Raw genomic sequence first — 19559 nt, forward strand, 5'->3', positions numbered from 1 at the left:
ACAGCAGTGAGCTGACCAAGCCCTACGCACGTTAAGCATGGCTCTGCACCACTGTGGTATAACTCAATTTTATTAGAAATTAGTGTTTGTTTCCATCACCTATGCTGAACAACAGAGAATTGTAGTTACATGATAAAAGAGATGTTCTCTTATGCCAGGACCTGTGCCATCCTTCAGGCAGACCTTGGTCAGATAACAAACTGAATAAAACCCGATACTGGTACGTGTGGTTAACAGCAAGCTGTCAGTTTTCTCAGACACTGATGACGTTTGACTTTTCATCCACACTTTTTGTTTACTTTCCCCTGGGCTACTCAGAGTTGAAAAATTCACAGAACTAAGCTGCTTTCTGAACGGAGTTAGGAAACTCAATTCTCTAAACCCTTACACCACAAAGTCTGATTTAAAAAGCTAAGATTACTTCAATGAGTTCAATGTTAGTGTTCTACTTAAGACCAAGGCGATATTTCAATTAGAGAAAAGTGCCCAGAGTCCCAGACTATCTTGCTTCCTTAGGAAGACTAGCTACCACTGAGACAGCAGAGGAGCTGAATGTCAAAGCAGTAAAGAGGCTACAGGGGCTGTGAAGGTCCAAGACAATCATTAAAATACCTCAGTGTGGAGCTGGGACTGGGAGTATTAAAGGACTTCAGGAAGGCAGCTGAAGAAATAGGCCAGTGGCTGCAGGCAGAAGTGTCCCAGGTTCTGTGGGAAAGCCGCAAGGTCAAAGCTAGAATCTGGCCAAAGAAATGGATTTGTCCCCATCTTGTTACGTCAGTGAGGCTGGGAGAATTGTTTATAGCTGATCACCAGGGTACCTCCCCTGGAAGTCTATACATTCAAGGCTGTGACAAGTGTAAAATACCTGATTGGTGACATTTCCCTGCCCCATCATGTCAGTTCACGTCTTTGTTGAGTGTCTGCTGACCCTGGCCTGGCATTTGCCCATAGTCTCAGTAGGGTCAGCCACGAGCAGCCACTTTCGGGCTTACAGTAAGAGTAGTCGAGAGATGAACTTGATAACCTATGTCCCTTTCCAAATGAGTGGGTATTGCTCAGTGGCTATATTGCTTTGTTAGGTTGGCCGAACACTCCCTCCCTGATGGCATTCTTTTGGAAAAGAATTCGGATAAGCAGCCTGCCAAGGGCCAATCTAAACAGAAGGGAATGAAAACCAAAGCTCTGAAGAGGAACTCACACCTTTGCCCCAGAGCTGGTGCTTGGCACTTCCATGGCCAAGTTACCCAACAAGAAAGAAATGAAGAAACCTTTTAAGGGGCTTAGGCTGCTCACATCATCCTGTGTTTAGACTCACCCCTGGGTAGAACCACCATCCTCAGCCAGAACACAAACCCCATGCGTGGCTGGGGGAGGGGGAGACGTGTGACTAAGCACGTGGCACCGCTGCACCGGGCTGCCAGGAATGCAGGACTACACCCACTGCCCACGGCTCCACAGCTTTCCTGCTGTGGCCCATGCTCCTGGCCCCTAACATGGCTCTTTGGCCTCACAGTAAGGACAGCATGCCTTGGCGATAAGGGCAAGAGAATCAAAAAGCAATCTTGCTAGACCCTAGGAGTTAGTTACGTGACTCTCAGATACTGGGGTAAAACATCCTTTCTCACGGGCATTATTAGGACCACAGGTCCCAACTTACACATCGTTCCTCAGCGCTCTCTGGGCCGGCTGCTTGGCCAGCCTGGCAGAGCCAAAGCTGGCCAGTGTTTTTATTGCTTCTTTTATCCCCTCCCTCAGATTGATTCTGCAGGGAAGAGGGGATTATTAGGATCAGAAAAAGACAACGTGGGTCAGGGAATACAAATCTCCTGAACAAAAGTACAAAGTGCTTTAAAGAAATAGATCCCAAAGGCATCGAGAAGGGCCCGGGGTTCTGCCTTACCCAGGTTGTTGGCACCCTGGAGGGATAGCAGGAATACCCAATCCTCTCATTAGACCTGTAACTATTCATTTCCTAGATTATTTAAAACAAACTCACAAAGCCTGTGCTTAAACACCTTAGGAACAAAAGGAGCCCCACCTTTTAAGAAACTGCGCCTCCATAGCACCAGCAGCCACCTCCACAGAATGAACCCATTCTCCATGGGCCTCAGCTGAGGCCTAAAAGTAGCCCTTCAGCAGAGCAGAGGGCCAAGGGGAATGTTCTTAGCAGGAGGTGGGCCGGTCGGTCCACTCACCCCAGGGGCAGAATGCTCCCCGTCAGGCAGGCAGGGAGACGCTGAGCAAAGGAGCCAGGATGCAGTCATCTTGAAGTGCTCAGGGAGCCGGGCACAGGAATGTGGTCCCTCCCCTGCTCAGGCGCTCTGACCTCCCAGGCAAGGCCTGCCATGCCTCTGGGTGTTGGAGCAGAGACCCAGCCAGCAGCAGCGTGGGGTGGCCCATGGGGTGGGGTTCCACAGGAGGGGAGACAGGGTGTCCTGTGCCCTGACTCCCTGAGGGTCTTGTCAGTCACGATGGGCAGACTGGTGGCCGAGCTGCCGGTCATCGTAAGTGCTGTAGCGCTTGACATGGATGCGGCGGACACGGTCCCGCAGGTCCAAGGTCTCCTCGTCTTCACTGGGGGAAGCCTGGCTGCGGCTACGGCTGGTGGCCTCCAACAGGGAGTTGTCAGGGACTCGGGGGGTCTCGTAGAGCAGGACATTGAGTGTCTCCTCATAGATTCGGGCCTCTGGGAATTCCACCTGGGGGGACGGGGACAAGAGGACTGAAGGAGGTTTCATCCCAGAGAGGGAGCAGCATGTTAGGGCCCCTGGCCCTGCGCTGGCTCCAAAAGGTCGGAACTCTAACGAGACAGAGGGCTGTCTCATGGGTGAGGGCAGGTCACCCTCTGAAGGTGTGAGATGTACTCTGTGCACATAAGCATGCAGAAGACGAGCACGCTCTCCACACCCCACCGCATCCCCGACCAGGGGACTTGTACGTGCAGAGGTTCGGGCCCTGGCGTTGTGGTTAGGCCTAGGTACAAGTATAGCTCCAGTACTTCATAGCTAGGGCCCTGGGCTTAACCTTGCTGTGCCTCAGTTTCCACATGTGTAAAATCATGGTTAATATCTACCTCAGAGAGTTGTGGTCAATGTTAATTAAAAGACAGGAAGGGATGGCATTCAAGGCACCCGAATTCTAGCCTAACTTGCTGTGTCATCTTGAGCTTATGTTCCCTCCTCTGTCAAATGGCTCTAGGCCTGCCTGTCTCACATGTATGGTGCGAGGAGTCAAAAAACTCATGAAAGAGAAAGCACTTAACAGGACAGATGCTGCCGCTACTTCCGCAGTGTAACCAGCCCCCAAAGAAACCTGCCCTTGAATCCTGACTCCATTGATATGTGCACATGGGAGCCACCCCTCCCAAAAATGACAGGAGGAAGCAGGGGCACCTCCTGTAAGCAATCCTTCCCCGACCCTCAGACTGCCCAACTGTAGGCACTTCAGAAGTCTGGGGGCCAAAGTGCTACACCAGCTTGGCTGCTTTAAGCCCTTCACATGCATCCAACTCCCCCAGATGAGCTGCCCTCACGCCCCAGCAAAGCCTGGCTATCTCCAGAACACACACTCGAGGGGGGCAGCTACGCTCTGGGGAGGACACCGAATGCTTGCGGCCTGGGAGAGAGGGGTTAGCTGAGTTTTTGTTAGCTATCGCCTCACAGATTCCTTACATGTGCCTGGCACTGTGTTGTTACTGCAGAGGCTAAGCTGATTGACCAGGAACAGCCAACTAGCAAGGACCACAGAAGAGGCCTGAACAGCTATTTTCACTACACTACACTGCTTCTCTTAAGAATTGTCTCATTTTCATAACAGCTCTGTTAAATTCGCACTATCATTCCTATGTTTGCAAACAAGGAAACTGAGGCCCAAATGGTTTAAATGGCTTATCCAGAGGCCGAAAACTGGTAAATGGTGGGACCAGAATTCAAACTGGAATTGGGCCAACTCCAAAGACCTGGTCCTTTCCACTGCACTGGTTGTTCCCTTCCCAATAGCCCCTGCCCCTCAGCTGACTGCAACGAGTAGTTCCCGTGCGACCCCCTGAGCCCCTGGTACTGGCTTTTATCCTCGCCCAGCACCATCCATCATGGCATGCCTTTTGCTCTCTGTGGTGAAAGGCTCCGTGGGGCTGCCCTGGTGTGTGCCCTGCCCCCACCTGTGCAGAGGGAAGCCCCCCATACCTTAGTCTGCTTCTTCTCCGTGGCATACACAATGGAGGTGCAGCACACCTCTGCCAGCTTACGGCCCTGCCCATAGAAGGACCAGCAGCAGATCTCATCGCCGATGACGTCCTTGATGAAGAGCACGCGGCCATTGAAGCGCAGGGAGAGCTTGTCAAACAGTTCGATGTTTTTCAGTAGGTGGTCATCAGAGTTGCTGAAAAACCCACGAGGGCCAGCAGGCCTGGGAATGAGGTTCTAGCACATGGAGGGTACTAGCTGGGCTCTCCCTACCCCTCCCGTCATTCGGAAATGAGGAAAAGTCAAGATGCCAGAGGGGACAGGAAGAGAAGGGGTCACAGGGCACCCTCTGGGCTTGGGGGCCCGAGAGGAAAAGGAGTTGAGTTGGTTTTAAGTTAAAGCAGAGAGAAGTGAGAGAGGAAGTGCCCCTCTCATTAGGCCTGGAAGGAAGGAGACTTGCTGCTATCTCAGCAGGATTCTTTCCCTTGTTGTAGGGGTGACACTGGCAAGGTGTCTGTCCACAGAGAGTCACTGGGAGGGGTTGGGCCTCGGAGCCTGCAGCCTCCTGCATAGACCTAACTGTGGCGTGTTGAGAGGACACTGGGGGTCAGGAGGACACTGGCCCAGTGCAAAGGCGGGCTTAGGAGTCCTAGCCCATTGGCTTCCAAGTGTCCCCCCCCTCTCCCCCCGTAAGGTAATGCTCGGAAAACACCTGGCATGCTGCCTGACATGACACAAGGCAAGAGGGTGTGACATGTTCGGTCTCGTCTGTATCCCAGCCAGGGCCCTGCACCAAGTTCCAGATGCCTCTGCTCTGATTCACCTTCTACTCTCTGTCCTTCCCTCCTAAGACCCAGACCCATGCCAACTGTGCTAGGAGTGCAGGTGACTTCCCTTGGGTCTGCTGCCCAACTTCCACTCTGGCTGCTTGGCCCTTTCCGCTGCTTCTGCTGCCCCCCCCCCCCCCCCCACCAAGGCCCACCCTACCTGGTGTAGGAATACTTGTTGTTGCTTCTATTGTACAGCAGCTTCACCACGGGCTGTGGGGGAGGAGCGTGTGAGGGCCAGGCCGGGGTCCTGGCACCCCCCGCCTGTAGCCCTCAGGTCCCACCCAGTACCTTGGTGGAAGCTTCGATGAGCCTCTCCTCCTCCTTCAGGGATGTGATGACAGGGATGTTGCACACAGGCTGGTAGGAATCCTTCTTGTCCTGGGTGACACACACAGCCAAGAATCGTTTTTGATGCCTGCTGTTTGCCAGGCTTAGCCAGGCTTTCGCCAGGAGCTGTCAGAACCGCTCTGACATGGCCACCCCCTGCTTGTTGAGGAGGTATCAGGCCATGACCAGGAAGCCCCTGGTAATAGGGACTGCCAGCTGGCAAGCGGACTCCCATTTCCAGAAAACCTCAAATCTAGTCTCTAGGCCAGCCAGAGGTGTCCAAACATTTTCAACGTTTTTCACCAAGGGCCATATGTGGTAAAATACACAAACAGCTGGGCCACTTACTCGAGGTGAAGCACGTATTGCCTCACCTGGTTTATTTAAGTAAACTAAATATATTTTTGGAATTTGCTACAGGCCAATTAACAATGGACTGCGGACCGCAGTTGGCTCACGGGCCGCAGTTTGGACACCCCTGCTCTAGGCTATAAACTAGCAGCAGAGCCTAGACATACTGCCTGAGTCCGTCACCTCACAAACTGACTGGCTGCCCATTTGTTTGGCCTGGGCAACGCCTGGCGTGTCTAACGAGGTCTGGACTCACCAAACATACCTGCCACACAGCCTTCTAGGAACTGGACCCTTATGTCCCCAAACCTCATCAACCGGCCCAACTCTGCCTCTGTACCTGCAGGGCGGTCTGGCACATGTTCACCAGCCCCTGAATGAGGTAATATTTCGCTTCAGCCATCAATTCCTTGATTTCTTGCCGGTTTTGAGGGAGGATGATGGTGTCATCACGGAGGTAATTCAAAATGGTGCCAAAGTGCTTTCCACATCGATCTATGAGGATCCAGCCTAGGGATTCAGATGGGTCCCAGGGGGTTACTGTTTGCCTCCAGGTACTTTCAGAAGCACAGGCCACCTGATGAGTCTGGTGACAGGTGGCAAAGCGCACATGAGCTTAAGGCCCACAGCACAGGGTAATAAAGGGGAACAGGACCTCTAGCTCTTAGGTCCGTGGCTGCTCTTCGCCCCTCCTCCCGGAAACCAAGCACTGGCACATATCCTGGGAGAGACAGGCCCTCCAGGCTCTGTGGAGGCTGCAGAGGTCCAAGCTGAGGTGCCCGCCACCTGACAGCACAGAAAATAGCACTGCCCTGCCCACCTTCTGTCTACTGCGCCCTCACTATGGTGAAGCTTCTTATGAGAATCTAGTCTTATGTCAATAAAAAACAAAGTACGGATTGTCTCCCTGGAAAATGTGGAAACACACAACATTCTATATGTACACTTTCTAAGGGAAGGAGTCCTGTACGAGGTGAACTGGAAAAGTGAACTTGGACTCTAGATCTGCCAGGCTGAAGCCCTGACGTCACTTCCCCCGGAACTCCTCCTTCCTCCCCACCTCGCCCAGCAAGCCCCAGTACCTCACCTTCTTTGTCAGTCAGCACCTCCATGCGCCCGCTGAACATGGCCTTCAGCATGGTGTCGTGCCTGGTTAGCGCCCGCACGGTGGTGTAGTACAGGGAACCGCCCACATTGAGCTGGACGTATTTGTTGCCCAGGCTTCCTCCCTTGAAGCCACTCAGCTTGGGCTTGGCCCCTGAGGCTGGGCACAGACAGGTATCCCCCGACATCTCCCGCTGCAGGTAGATCACCACACGGCAGGAGGTTGGCTTGGAAGGCTCCGCCGTGGTGGAAGGGTCACGAGTGAGTGGCCAGCGGAGGCCAGAGCCTCATACTCTCAGTGCTGTGAGCAGGAGAGAAGAGAGAAGACAGGAGTTGGCGGAGGAGAGGCCTTCAGCCAGAAGGAGATAGGAGGAAAAACACTGACCACCCACTCATTCTCTTCTTGATGAGCCCGATTTCCTGGCAGAGGTAAGGCCCTGGGCAATGGTAAGAAAGATGCTTCTGCTGTTCCTCATGGTACCAGGAAGCAGGTCTGGGACGTCTCCTAGAGCCCGAAGCGGGTCACCTCCCCAACCTCCCTGAGACTCAGCTGAGCTCTGGGTGGCAAGGGGGACAAGCAAGCCCTTGGAACCAGTCAGAGGAACAGACTGGGCAGAGTAGACGTGTTCAAGCTGGGGATCCACCAGTCGGATTCCAGGTATTTTCTTCTCCAGGTTCCTATGATCCAAGACCTCCAGTCAAACCTACTGGGAGACTAGCCAGCCTAGGAGTTTCCCAGGAGCCCGAGAGACAGGATGTACTTCCCTTCTAAAGATTCCAGGCTCAGGAGCAGCCTGCACCAGTACCACCCGGAGTCTGGCTTCAGGAAGGCAAGTAAAGCAGCTTCAGGAGAGCACGGAATGAGTCAGGCTGGAGGGAACACCGCGGTCAGTGTTCTTGGCAGAGGTGACCCTGGCTTCAGCTGGGGTTTCCTGACCTTCCCCTTTCTTGGCACCAGCCCTGTCCCAAGTTCCTGAATTTGTCACCATTTTTCAGGATAGAACAACTACAGGATGGCTATTTTTGCTTCTTTTCCTGAAAGGGGGCCCAGCCCTATCTCTTCCTCTCTTCCTTCCCAACAAGACTGGGGAGAAAGGGCTAGAAAAAAACCAGATGATAAATCTAAAAACAATGAAGTGACTTAGAAGTTCATGGAAGGGAAGAGCAAGGAAAGCAAAGGAAGGCAAAGTCAGGTCACCTCTTGTGATTTAGATTCTATAGTATATGTTTTGGTTTTCTAGAGAATCACTAAAATTCATTTGCTGAAGAAAAAAATAATAGCAAACATCCAGTGCATGTTTACTATGTTCCAGGTACTATTCTAGGCATTTAATATGTAGTAGCTCATTACTTCATTCAGCAATAAAACAACAGTGAGTGCCTGCTATGTTAAGCAGTAGGGATAGAGATGAGAAGATACTGTCCTTGCCTTCAAGGAGTTCAAAGAAGCATCATAATGGTAACAAAAATAAAAAATAATAAGAGTTAGCATTTACTGTGCCTGTGCTATGTGCCAGGCACTGGGGATACAGAAGAGAACAAACAAGGCATGGCCTCATGGAGCTTACATTCTAGTTGGCGGATATAGACAAAAAATGAATAAGCAGGTAATCCAAAAGTGAGAAAGGCAATGAAGATAATAAAACAATGTTAAGAAAGTGACTAGGGAGAGGCACTAATCTAGACAGGGGGCCAGGGAAAGCGTCTTTGGGAACGTGATATTCCAGCTGAGGTCTGAAGGAGTATTTTAGACACATGGAAGGGTAAGTGCCAAGTTCCTCAGTTAGACACACATTTTAGGAACAAAAATCAGGCCAAGATGGCTGGTGCATAGAAAGGGGAAAGTTGGCTTGATGTAAAGGGAAGGCAGGGGCCAAAATCATATTAAAGAGTCTGGATTTTATACCAATTGCAATGGAAATCGATTGGAGAGCTGGTTTGTTTTTTTTAAATAATTTTTTTTCCTAAACTTTTATTTAAGTGTGTTTTTCCAGGACCCATCATCAGCTCCAACTCAAGTAGTTGTTTCAATCTAGGTGTGGAGGGCGCAGCTCACAATGGCCCATGCGGGGATCAAACTGGCAACCCTGGTGTTGTTACGAGCTTCGAGCTCTAACCAACTGAGCTAAGCGGCTGCCCTGATTGGAGTTTTAAGGAGGGGAGTGATATGACCTGAATTATTTCTATTTTGAAAAGCTCACTCTGGCTGCTGTGTAGAGAATGAATTTAAGGGTTCGAGAGAGCAAGTGGGAAGACCAAAGGAAACAGTAGTTTAGGCAAGAAATGGTGAAGGCTTGGACTATACTGACGATAACCGAGACAGAAAAAAGTTAAATTATTTCATTTAACCATCACAACATGCAGAAATTTACAGTTGCCAACATCTCTTATAAGTGCAACCCAAAAGCAGTGCACTGGTTTTCCCAAGTTTATTGCTCCATTCTCCAAAGTGCTTAGCACAATGCCACACACATTTTAAAGTATTTAATATATGTCGGTTTGTTATACTGAAATTGTCGCTGAAAAGATTTAGGTAGGTCCCTGGGAAGAATGTCCAAGGGCCAGAGCAGATGCTGTGTGAAGTACTGAATTCCTTTGACTCATTAGCCTCAAGGATGGAATGAACCCTCACCAGAAGATTGCCCAATCAATAAGTAACACTAGTCTGAGATCACCTTACCTTCTTCAGCCCACTCCATAGGAATAAATCCAGCCCTTAACAGGTTTTAACAAGTTCCTATGTATTTTGTATCTAGCCCCAATTTCCCCAGGATCAAAGAAAGCACACGTACAGATTCTGCCAAAGCAAAGGAACCCAAAGGCTAGTCGTCTGCCAACAGAGGAAGACAAATCCAGAGCTAATCTATTCCTTTCCTACAAAGCAATTACTATGAGCCCTTGGATGACGTCAGCTCAGATTCTGCCCAGACCAATGAGTTCCAGGAATTCTTTGGCAGGTGACGCCCCAGAAAGTAATTCCAGTGAGAATGAAGTTTCCACTGGTAGCCACAGTGCTCTTCCTTCCGGACTTCGGCGTGGCTATTTGGGGATGCCTGAAGCTACGGACGTATCTGTGTCTCACTCAGCGAAGCTAAGGGGAACCCAAGTAGAATAAAGGGCAAACAACCACGACTGTGGAAGGAGGTGGCATCCTAAAGGAAGACCCAGAAATTCGTCACACACGGGGGAAACGGGGAGTGGGAAGAGAGCCGATCTTGGTTAGGGACAATGGATCTAGATGAAATCCTAGGTGTAAAGACCTTAGGCTTCATCCAAAGGGTCTGGAGAAATTTAGGGAAACCCGACCTCTCTGTGGCCAGTGTACAGTCTCACCCAGCCCTTACTCCTCCTTACTGGCGAGAAAACGAGGCCGGTTTTGACACACCCTCAGTAGGGGATTTAAGCTCTCCCTCTCCCCTACACCGTCTCTCGCCTTTTCCCCAGGTCCAGGTGGGGTTCTCTTTGCTCCAGCCCAGGGCCCATCCATCCCTTCCCCCAGGGTATCGGCAAACCCGGTTCTCACCGTCCCTGGGGGCGCCTCTCCTCTCAGCTTGGTTGCAAGCCGAAACCGTGCCGCCCCTAGGCTGTGGCCCCAGCCTGCCAGCAATCCCGGGCTGTACACTCACACCCTCCGACCGGGGACTCCGCCTTGAGTTACCGCCCAGCCGGGCCAGCCTACGATCCTGAGATTATAAGGCCAAGCACGCCCAGCACCCAATCAGGGCAGAGGGAAGAGCCCCTGAAAGTATTCCGCAGTAAACGCACAACTACTTCCGGCAGCCTTTCCGGTGCAAAGGCCTCTGGATCTTGTAGGCAGCCGACTTTCTTCTTGGGCCTCTGTTTCCCAGTAGGCTCTGCGGGTTAGTCGCGTGTAAGTGCTTCCGGTGTCAGGTAGTGACGTTATGTGTAAACAGGTCCTGTAGCCGTGGCAGCGGCTGAAGCGGGCGAGCTAGGTACGGCTGCCGCGGACGGGGGAGAGAAGTTTCCTGCGGACATCAGCCTGCGCCGCAGCGCACCGCCACTACGGGGTCGGAAGGTAGGCCGTGACCCTGGGTCGGGGGACGCGGGCGGAATCGGGGCGAGATGACAGGCCCGCGCGCGCTAAGGAAAGGCGGTCCCAGGCCGAAAGAAACGTGGGAATTACGCCCGACTCTTTGGGAGGGGTTTTACACACAGCTTGGGCCTGGAGCTTTGCCCGTTGATACTCGTAACAATCTTATGAGGAAATTGCGGCTCAGATAAGTTCAAGAGGTTTACATAGTGAAGACAGCCAGCTCCATCACCCAGATCTAACTTTCTTCCCAGTGCCCTTTCCTCACACCCCAGAGACGGAGCCTGCTGGTAGTGCCTGGCGTGGATCGGGGGAGTCAGGGGCGGAGAGAGTGTACACGCCCTCGTCTCCGGGGAGCTCGGTCTGGCTTTTGTGCCCGGTGTTTCTCAGATGCTCAGACGCGCGTGGGGTGGGAGTTGGAAGAGAATCTGATAGTCAGCTGTGAACCTTCTCTGGTCTGACCCATCTCATTCAGCTATTCCCTCTAGCTATGCAGTTGTCTCAAACCAGAAATGGGACTCTTGTCAGACTCTCCTTCACTCATCCTCAAACCCCTACATTCAGTCATTCCTTTACTGAATTCTGACAACTCAACTTACAAAGCATCTCAAATCGGAACACTTTTCTTTGGCTCTAAGCCTTGGTTACTATAATAGCCTCCTCTGTTTTCAGCCATTCATCCCACAAACAATTGTTGAGTGCCAATTATGTGCAGGCCTCATGCTAGATGCGAGGGTTAGGGTGATGGACAAGGGAGGTGTAGCCCCACCCTCTTGTTCCCTCTAATCCACTCCATTCTGAGTCAGAGTGATCTCTCTAAAAGGCAAGTTTGATTATGTTACTCTGTTGAGATCCCACTGGCTGCCCTTTACCATTCTGATACAATCCAAACTCATTACTATGACTTTCAGAGCCCTCTATGACAGCTCTAGCCTCTCCATCTAGCCTTATTCTGTTCCATGCTCCCCCTTGCTCACTGTTTCAACCACACTAGCCTTTCAGTTCTTGGAATGTGTTAAATTTCTTACAGCCGCAGGATCTTCACACATGCTTTTCCTTCTGCCTGGAATGCCTCCTCCCCAGTTCACTTAGAAAACGTTTAGACATTCTTGAAGTCTCAGATTGTCACTTTTTCAGAAGGCTTTTGTTGACACCCCCGCTCCCATGAGAATTATGTTCTCCTGCTGCAGCTTCACCCGGTACCAGTGCTTTTCCTCGTACTATTAGCACAATTGGTGATTATTTGTTTACTATCTGTCCAGAGGTCAGGAACTAAAAGCATTGAAGCACTTTCTTCACTACTCTGTCTTCAGAGCAGGGACTCAGTGTTTTTGAATAAACGCATGTTCTCAGGAAAGGGAGTGGAAATGGAAGCAAATGTGTGTTTGCTCCCTTGGGTTACTGAAGCTTTCTAGAGCAGTTGGTTTGGTTAGTCATCCAGGAGGTGTTAAATCAGGGGTGTCCAAACTACGCCGGCGGGCCAACTGCAGCCCGCGATCCATTTTTAATTGGCCCACGGCAAATTCCAAAAATATACCAGAATATGGCCCGCACGTGAAACCTGGCGGTATTGCATTTCTTGGTTTTAACTCTAGGTGGAGCTACTGAGTTGATCAAGGCAGTTCCTCTACAAAACAAAATTAAGGAAAGAAAAATTTTGCCACAGCGCACTGAAAATGACAACACCAAAGAAACGCAAGATAGCAAGTGAGTGTAGAAAATTTCAGACACGGTGGGAAAATGAATACTTCTTTGTGGAAGTCAAGGGGTATTGTGTGTGTTTGATTTGTAATGAGAGTGTCGCAGTGATGAAGGAGTACAATGTAAGACGACACTACAAAACCAAACATCAGACCTACCTGTCCTACACTGGTGTGGAACGAGAACAGAAGGTTAAGCAGATGACAACTATCTTGCTAGCGCAACAACAGTATTTTTCCTGTGCCAAAAAACTCAAGAAAATGCCACAATAGCCAGCTATGAGGTGGCTCAACTCATTGCCCAGCATGGGAAGGCTTTTTCAGATGGTGAATTTATAACAGTGCCTCACTAAAATCGCAGGAATAATGTGTCCAGAAAAAAGTCAAGAATTCGACAGCGTTAGCCTATCAAGAAACACAGCTGTGCGGTGAATCGAAGACTTGTCAGCCAACATAAAACATCAACTGTCAGACAAAACGTGTGCTTTTGATTTCTACTCCATTGCATGTGATGAGAGCACAGACACCTCACAGTTATTAATTTTTTTGCGGGGAGTTGACGGTAACTTTTGCGTTACGGAGGGGCTGCTTGATCTCAGCAGTCTAAATACCACAACAACGGGTAAAGACATTTTTGAAGCTGTGTCAAATGCAATTGACAAGATAGGACTTAAATGGGACAAGTTGTGTGGAGTTACAACGGATGGAGCTCCAGCTATGACACGCAAGCGCAAAGGAATGGCCTCTATAGTGTGCGCCCAGGTGCAGGAGAGCGGAGTGAGGCAGTTAAAATGCACTGTATCATCCACCAAGAAGCGCTCTGTGCCAAGACAGCACAGCTCAGCGATGTGATGAACACTGTTGTGAAAACGGTAAACATAATTCGAGTACGAGCACTCTACCACAGAGAATTTCAAACTTTCTTACCTGACGTTGATGCTGAGTGTGGGGACCTGCTCTACCATTCAGAAGTGCGCTAAGTCGCGGCTCCATGCTTCAGCGGTTTTATTCTCTGAGATCAGAGATTGACCAGTTTTTGAAAGAAAAGGACCGACCTCTTCATGAGCTGAGTGACCCTCTATGGTTGGCAGACCTGGCGTCTTTAGTTGATGTCACTGAACACCTCAACACACTCAACAAAAACCTACAAGGCAAAGACCAACTCATACCACAGCTTCACACACACATGAAAGCATTCTGTGTGAGCTCCAACTGTTTGAGGCACAGTTGCGCACCTTCAATGTCGCGCACTTACCCACACTGTCCGAAATCAGATCTGCGTTTCCAAGGGCCGATCTCGCTGATAAAAAGGGGAAATATGTGTCTGTGATCACATGTCTCATGACAGAATTTTCTCAGGGCTTCCAAGATTTTTCTACCATTGAGAACGATATCAAGCTGTTCGCGACTCCCTTCATGACAAATGCAGAGGAAGTGGAAGCGAGTCTGCAGTTAGAGCTTATAGAAATGCAGTGTGATGATTCTCTGAAGAATCAACACCAGCTTCTCTCCTTACCTGACTTCTACCGGAGCTTGGAAGAAGCCACGTTTCCTCTGATGAGACGCCACGCAGAAAGAATGATGAGTCTGTTCGGATCAACATACATATGTGAACAAACATTTTCTCTGATGAGGCTGAACAAAAGCAGATTGAGAACCAAAATGATCAACTACAATCTCTGTGACGTCCTTTGCATCTCAACCACAAAACTGACTCCCGGTCTGGCAGCAATCCTGCAGGCCAAAGCGCAACTTCATTTTTCCCACTGAGTGCAACCGTGTTCCCCTGAGTTCAAAATATATTACACATTCCATGTGTTATTAAGCCCTATTACTTAATAAATGTAATCATTTTATGTTGACAGCAATTTTAAAACAAATATTAGTTGATCTGTTTGCAATCCAAACTTACTTGCATAACAAGCTTGAAATATAGTATATAATTTATTTTATATCCCCACCCCCTCCAGGTCTGTCAAGAAGGACCACCATCCAGAAGGCATCAGAGGCAGCTATTTTGAGAATGAACTGCCAACCTTTTTTGTTCTAAAAAAAAAAAAAATCCCATTCATGAAAAGCAGTGTTGTAGGCTGATTTATTTAGTTTACTTAAATAAACCAGGTGAGGCATTATGTACTTCCCCTCGAGTGAGTGGCCCGGCTGTTTGTGTATTTTACCGCATATGGCCCTTGGTGAAAAAAGTTTGGACACCCCTGTGTTAAACGCTCAGACTATATGTGTAAATATAAGAACAAGTTGGAAGACAGATCTTTTTATAAATCCTGATCATAAGGAAACTCTGGATGATTAAAATGTTTCAAAAGGAAGATGCTACGTAGCCTACTTCAGTGGGATCCAGTGAGGCCAAAGGCTCTGGGCCACACCTATACACAGACAGCCTATGGACGTACATTAGCCGGCCCACACAACGTGGGATGTGTTTTTGTTTTGTTTTTTTTTCCCTTACTTTAAATTTTCGAATTAGGTACTTCCCTTTAAACATCAGGTTCCATATACAAATCTGGATTTCTGGTCCTCTTGAAAGTTCTGGCAGTGGGAGGACTTCATTTTTTTTTAACCATGAATCCTCCTGTGGTACAGGAGCTCTGGGCAGTCACTCCCACAATCACCCCGTTCAGAATAGACCTCTAAGCTGGAAGGGAAACAGGCGAGGCTGGGGGAGGTGCGAGCAGAGGGAAAGGCTGGTGCAGGGCCAGGTCGTGGTACCCTTTGGAACACCTGGGGTTTTGGAATCGGTATAGCAGCCAATGGCTAGACCTGAGTAGCATTGCCTCCATTTCTAGACAGGGCATGTAGTCTCTATTTTTTGTGTTGTTATTTTTAAGCCAGAATGAGGGTAAGTTTTCAGTGTTTCCTTCCCAGAATTGAGGCATCCTTTGGATCAGGAATGCACGGTATCTTGGGAAGGCAGAAAATATCCCTGCTGGTTCTCTTGCCTACAGAAAAACCCCCAAACTCTTTAGCTTGGCTTCCAGGGTCTTTCTGCTCTGGCTCCACCTGACTTTTCCAGCTCTATCCTCTGTCCTTTCTAGGCCCTTTCAGTGACTTCAGGCTCTGTTCATGCTGTTTTCTCCGCTTGGAATGACTTTCCCTGACTTCCTTACTTGATACGTTATTGCTGATACTTCATTCCTTTTTGTGTTTTCTGCTAGAAAGAGACTGACCCAACTTTGGGTCCTCGTTCAGGCAAGTGGACAGTATCCAGTGGCATACATTTTGGTAGTGTTTTTACTCCTGGCTTCTTATTTTTCTAACTCTAATTTTTAATTCACTCAGATGTTCTTTTACTTGCTTTTTGTGTTGTTCCAGTACTGTATTTGAAAGCTTTTTCATGTCCTTTCGGGTGCGTGACTGGGGATAAATATACTTATGGCTGACAACTTAGTGCAGGTATCTACTCCCTCACCCCAAGTTAACTGTTCTGTGCTCCTCCAATGCTTTAGTAATATTTCTGTAAAAACACTTAACACGGTATAATTTTTCAGTTTACGTGTCTGTCTTCCTCCAGCTAAATAAACTATGTGCTCCTCCAGGGCGAGCACCGTGTGGCGCTCTTCTTTGTAACCCCAGCCTCTAGCAGTGTTGGCATGTAGTAGGCACTCAAGAAATATGTGTTGAATGAACGATGCCTGTGACAAGCAACTGGACTTTATTCTTTCCTGACCCTTGCTCCTATGACACATCTCCTCCTGACTGCCACTGTCACTCCTTCAGAGCAGATCCTCTCTTCTCTAGGGAAGCCAGAAGGGAAACAGGTGAGGCTTAGCGAGGTGGAGGTAGCGGGAAGGGGGAGCCTTTGGTACATCTGGGCTTTTGGGGTCGGAGTCTGGGGGCAGGAGTGGGGCCGGGCTGGGTTGGAAGCAGGCATTTCCTTGGGTGGCTGGGAAGAGATCAGGGATGAGGCTTGTTTCTTTACAGCCATGGCCAAGGACATCCTGGGTGAAGCAGGGCTGCACTTTGACGAGCTGAACAAGCTGCGGGTGTTGGACCCCGAGGTGACCCAGCAGACGACAGAGCTCAAGGAAGAGTGCAAGGACTTTGTGGACAGTGAGTGTCATTTGGGGAGACATGTTGCCACGCAGCTTTATTCCAACAGTGCCCCACTTCCACCCTGCCAGAATGGAGCTGCTGGCTCCTGGATGTGGAGGCTGGCCGTTAGGAATTCCCACGTGCCACCTACCGTCCCTACCTGCCCTCTTATGCTCTTACGTAGTCCCACAAGGAGCACCAGTCAAAATGACACTCGAATACAGAGGAGGGTGTCTTTCAAGATATGCCATCTTTGATTTTTTTTTTGCTTTCAGAAACCTTAAACTAAATAGGGGCAGAACTATGGCTTGGGAGTGGGAAAGAGAGTTATGTACTGATGATTTGATTTCTTGGGGAGTAATAGTGTTCTCATTGGTAGGCTTGCCATTCTTGGGAGGGAAAGTTGATTAACCGAAGTCTCTAGAAGCAACTCAACAGACTCTATGAAGTCAGTTTTCAACTAGAGATATCCAGGACACCTCCTGTCCTAGCAGCCAAGCAAGCCCCGTGGCAGACTCGAGCAGATCTAGCCAGAGCAGGGATTTCTGAGCCTTCTGGGGACTCTAGGCTGTGGCGAGAGCTCGCCTGGTGAAAGGTACCATAGGTTCTATCACCAGCCTTCTGATTTGCTGTGTGAACTTTGTCCCACCTCTCTGGGCCTTAGTTTACTCCTCAGTAGAATGGGGTTCCACCACATCAAAGGATATGGTAAAAAAGAGAATGGGAGATTAAGCACTTCAGTGTTTTGAGCTCTTTATTGACTCTGGGCACAGGTAGCAACCCCCACCGCACCATTAACTGAAATCTGGTATGTCATCTGTGGCTATAGTCAAGAGGTAGTATTCCAGTCCTTTCATGAACATGGCCCTCTGTGCTTCCTGTCACTCCTGGGAAAGCAGATGGGGTCCATCCACAGAATGGGCCCACCAGGAGCCTTCATAGCTTGAGGTAACAGCAACTGACTGGCTCAGTGGGGACCCAAGGTCCAGGTGTGTCCAACCAGCTCTGGGCACCTGGCCCCTATCTCTAGGTTCAGACCAAGGGTGGCCGACTTTAGGCCAGCAGACACCAAATTGTTTTGACACGTTAGAAGGGGCAGTTAGTCCTGCTCTCATGCTGCAAGGGAACGCTTAGGGAGAGTAATGACACTGAGAAAATAAAAACATTTTCTTTTTCTTTCCCCAAAAGAAATTGGCCAATTTCAGAAAATAGTTGGTGGTTTAATTGAGCTTGTTGACCAACTTGCAAAAGAAGCAGAAAATGAGAAGATGAAGGTAAGATCAACATGTATTTTGTCTAAATCTTGGCCTGGGACCCTGGTTCACTAGCCCTGTCATTCTTCTGTCCTCTTGACTTGTATTTTGGGTGGAGGGGGAGATTCTTTTATTTAATTAAAACAAGATTTTACATAATACTTCCTATACGAGCATCAATTCATTATGTTGTGCACCTGAAACATGTTATATGTCAATTATACCTCAATTTAAAAAAATCCAAAAATTCCCGGTCCAAGTAAGCTACTATTGAACTCATATGCCAGGGCACTTTAATCATTATTTTTTGTAAAGGTCCCTGAGATAAATGGTTTTATCCTCATTTTATAAATGAAGAAAGGAAGGGCAGAGTATAGATGACTTGGCAAAGGATACAAAGCTAAGTGGCACACCAGATGGGCCACTGAACACCCTTGTATCTTGTACCAGACTCGGGGGTACGCCTAGCTCTGCCCCCCCCCCCCCCCTGCAGTCCAGTTCTCATCAGGCACTTTGGGATCATGAGGTTAATGACACTCCCAAAGCTCTGAGGCTCGACCTTCTTTTCCCCCCTGGGCAGTGAGAGAGCCCCCAAGTGGCCCTTACCCAGTTGTGGACTTAATGCTGAAGATGGTTTGAAGGAAGCCGTGACCTTCTTGGGTAATACTGTGTTTTTCTAGGCCATTGGTGCTCGGAACTTGCTCAAATCTATAGCAAAGCAGAGAGAAGCCCAACAACAGCAACTCCAAGCACTAATAGCAGAAAAGAAAATGCAGCTCGAAAGGTAAGAAGTTACATAAAGCAATCTGACTCAGCTGCAATTCTGTTTTTCCTTCTTAATGGCCACCTCTTGTCCTTCATCATTGTTCTCCCAGGAAGTGCTCACTTGTCATCCTGATTCAAAGATTTAAAAAATAAAATAAAATTACACTCAATGGGAAGGAAATAGAAAATTTGTTCATGTCAAACCACCTGTAGTAGAGAGCATGAAAGCTCAGGCAGCAAGTTGGCTGGCCTGTTCTCTGAAAGGAAAAGATCCTCTCAAGGCTGATTTCTTATGGGTGGCCCTGGGCAGGGCTTTGCGCCTCCTTTTTTCTCTCTTTCTTGCCCTAACTTCTTCATTCTGAACTCAGACCATTTCTTGGAATCATTTAAATCACCTCTATTCTTCTCTAGAAGAATTAAGTCCATGGTTTATTTCATCCATTTTTAGCGCTTCTAACAATTTTGTTTTTCAGGTATCGGGTTGAATATGAAGCTTTGTGTAAAGTAGAAGCAGAACAAAATGAATTTATTGACCAATTTATTTTTCAGAAATGAACTGAAAATTTCATTTTATAGGAGGGCAAAAAAGAAAAAAAACAAAAACCTCTGTACCATTCCAGTGACTGACCAATGACCCAAGTATGTCACATGAGGTGGCGTATAAGGAATGCAGCAGCTCTGAAGGCAGTAAAACAAATCTGGGGGAGTTTGTTTCAGATGTCAGTGCACATCTGCTGAACACCCAGTGACCTCAGTGGCCGAGGGTCTCACCTCTTGCAATTTAGCCTCAACTGAGCAGTCTGTAAACTTTGATCCTTTTTTTTTTTTGTAAATTCACAAAGCTTTGGAAGAAAAAGCAATAAATTATTGTTTTCAAATGGCTTATCTATTTCTTCCCGGTGCCCTTAAAGTGTACACTTAACCCCTTGTAAAAGAACCTTGGA

At 48.8% G+C, this 19559-nt stretch overlaps 2 protein-coding genes across 5 annotated transcripts; one reads left to right on the forward strand and one right to left on the reverse strand.

Moving 5' to 3' along the window:
* Positions 1 to 52: 52 nt before the first annotated feature.
* On the reverse strand, positions 53 to 10481 carry TNFAIP1 (TNF alpha induced protein 1). The gene is made up of 7 exons (XM_019731405.2): positions 10320 to 10481; positions 6780 to 7097; positions 6033 to 6202; positions 5303 to 5392; positions 5172 to 5224; positions 4185 to 4380; positions 53 to 2699 (listed from the first exon to the last, which is right to left on the reverse strand). Exons 2-7 carry the CDS (start codon positions 6982 to 6984, stop codon positions 2463 to 2465), a joined length of 951 nt encoding a protein of 316 aa, XP_019586964.1. The 5' UTR covers positions 6985 to 7097; positions 10320 to 10481; the 3' UTR covers positions 53 to 2462.
* Positions 10482 to 10689: 208 nt separating this feature from the next.
* Positions 10690 to 19493, forward strand: IFT20 (intraflagellar transport 20). Of its 4 annotated transcripts, none has more exons than XM_019731402.2 (6): positions 10690 to 10832; positions 16102 to 16323; positions 16487 to 16615; positions 17786 to 17871; positions 18531 to 18634; positions 19089 to 19493. In XM_019731402.2, the coding sequence occupies exons 2-6, from the start codon at positions 16194 to 16196 to the stop codon at positions 19168 to 19170; spliced, it is 531 nt and encodes a 176-aa protein (XP_019586961.1). In that variant the 5' UTR covers positions 10690 to 10832; positions 16102 to 16193; the 3' UTR covers positions 19171 to 19493. The 4 variants fall into 4 exon arrangements, with proteins under 4 accessions (XP_019586961.1, XP_019586962.1, XP_019586963.1 ...); XM_019731404.2 differs by having other exon boundaries at positions 10692 to 10832; positions 16283 to 16323; positions 19089 to 19218; XM_019731403.2 differs by lacking the exon at positions 16102 to 16323 and having other exon boundaries at positions 10691 to 10832; positions 19089 to 19218.
* Positions 19494 to 19559: the final 66 nt, after the last annotated feature.

This window comes from Rhinolophus sinicus, linkage group LG15 (genome assembly GCF_036562045.2).
Source record: "Rhinolophus sinicus isolate RSC01 linkage group LG15, ASM3656204v1, whole genome shotgun sequence".
In the NCBI taxonomy this organism is placed as follows: Eukaryota; Metazoa; Chordata; class Mammalia; order Chiroptera; family Rhinolophidae; genus Rhinolophus; species Rhinolophus sinicus.

Bases quoted from the DNA above. Each gene is read 5' to 3' on its own strand.
- TNFAIP1 (XM_019731405.2), bottom strand. From the start codon at position 6,984: ATGTCGGGGGATACCTGTCTGTGCCCAGCCTCAGGGGCCAAGCCCAAG. The intron at 5,225-5,302 runs GTACTGGGTGGG...CCTCCCCCACAG, and splicing joins TCATCGAAGCTTCCACCAAG to CCCGTGGTGAAGCTGCTGTA. The intron at 2,700-4,184 runs GTATGGGGGGCT...CCGTCCCCCCAG, and splicing joins CGGAGAAGAAGCAGACTAAG to GTGGAATTCCCAGAGGCCCG.
- IFT20 (XM_019731402.2), top strand. From the start codon at position 16,194: ATGCCTGTGACAAGCAACTGGACTTTATTCTTTCCTGACCCTTGCTCC. The intron at 16,616-17,785 runs GTGAGTGTCATT...TTTCCCCAAAAG, and splicing joins GTGCAAGGACTTTGTGGACA to AAATTGGCCAATTTCAGAAA. The intron at 18,635-19,088 runs GTAAGAAGTTAC...TTTGTTTTTCAG, and splicing joins AAGAAAATGCAGCTCGAAAG to GTATCGGGTTGAATATGAAG.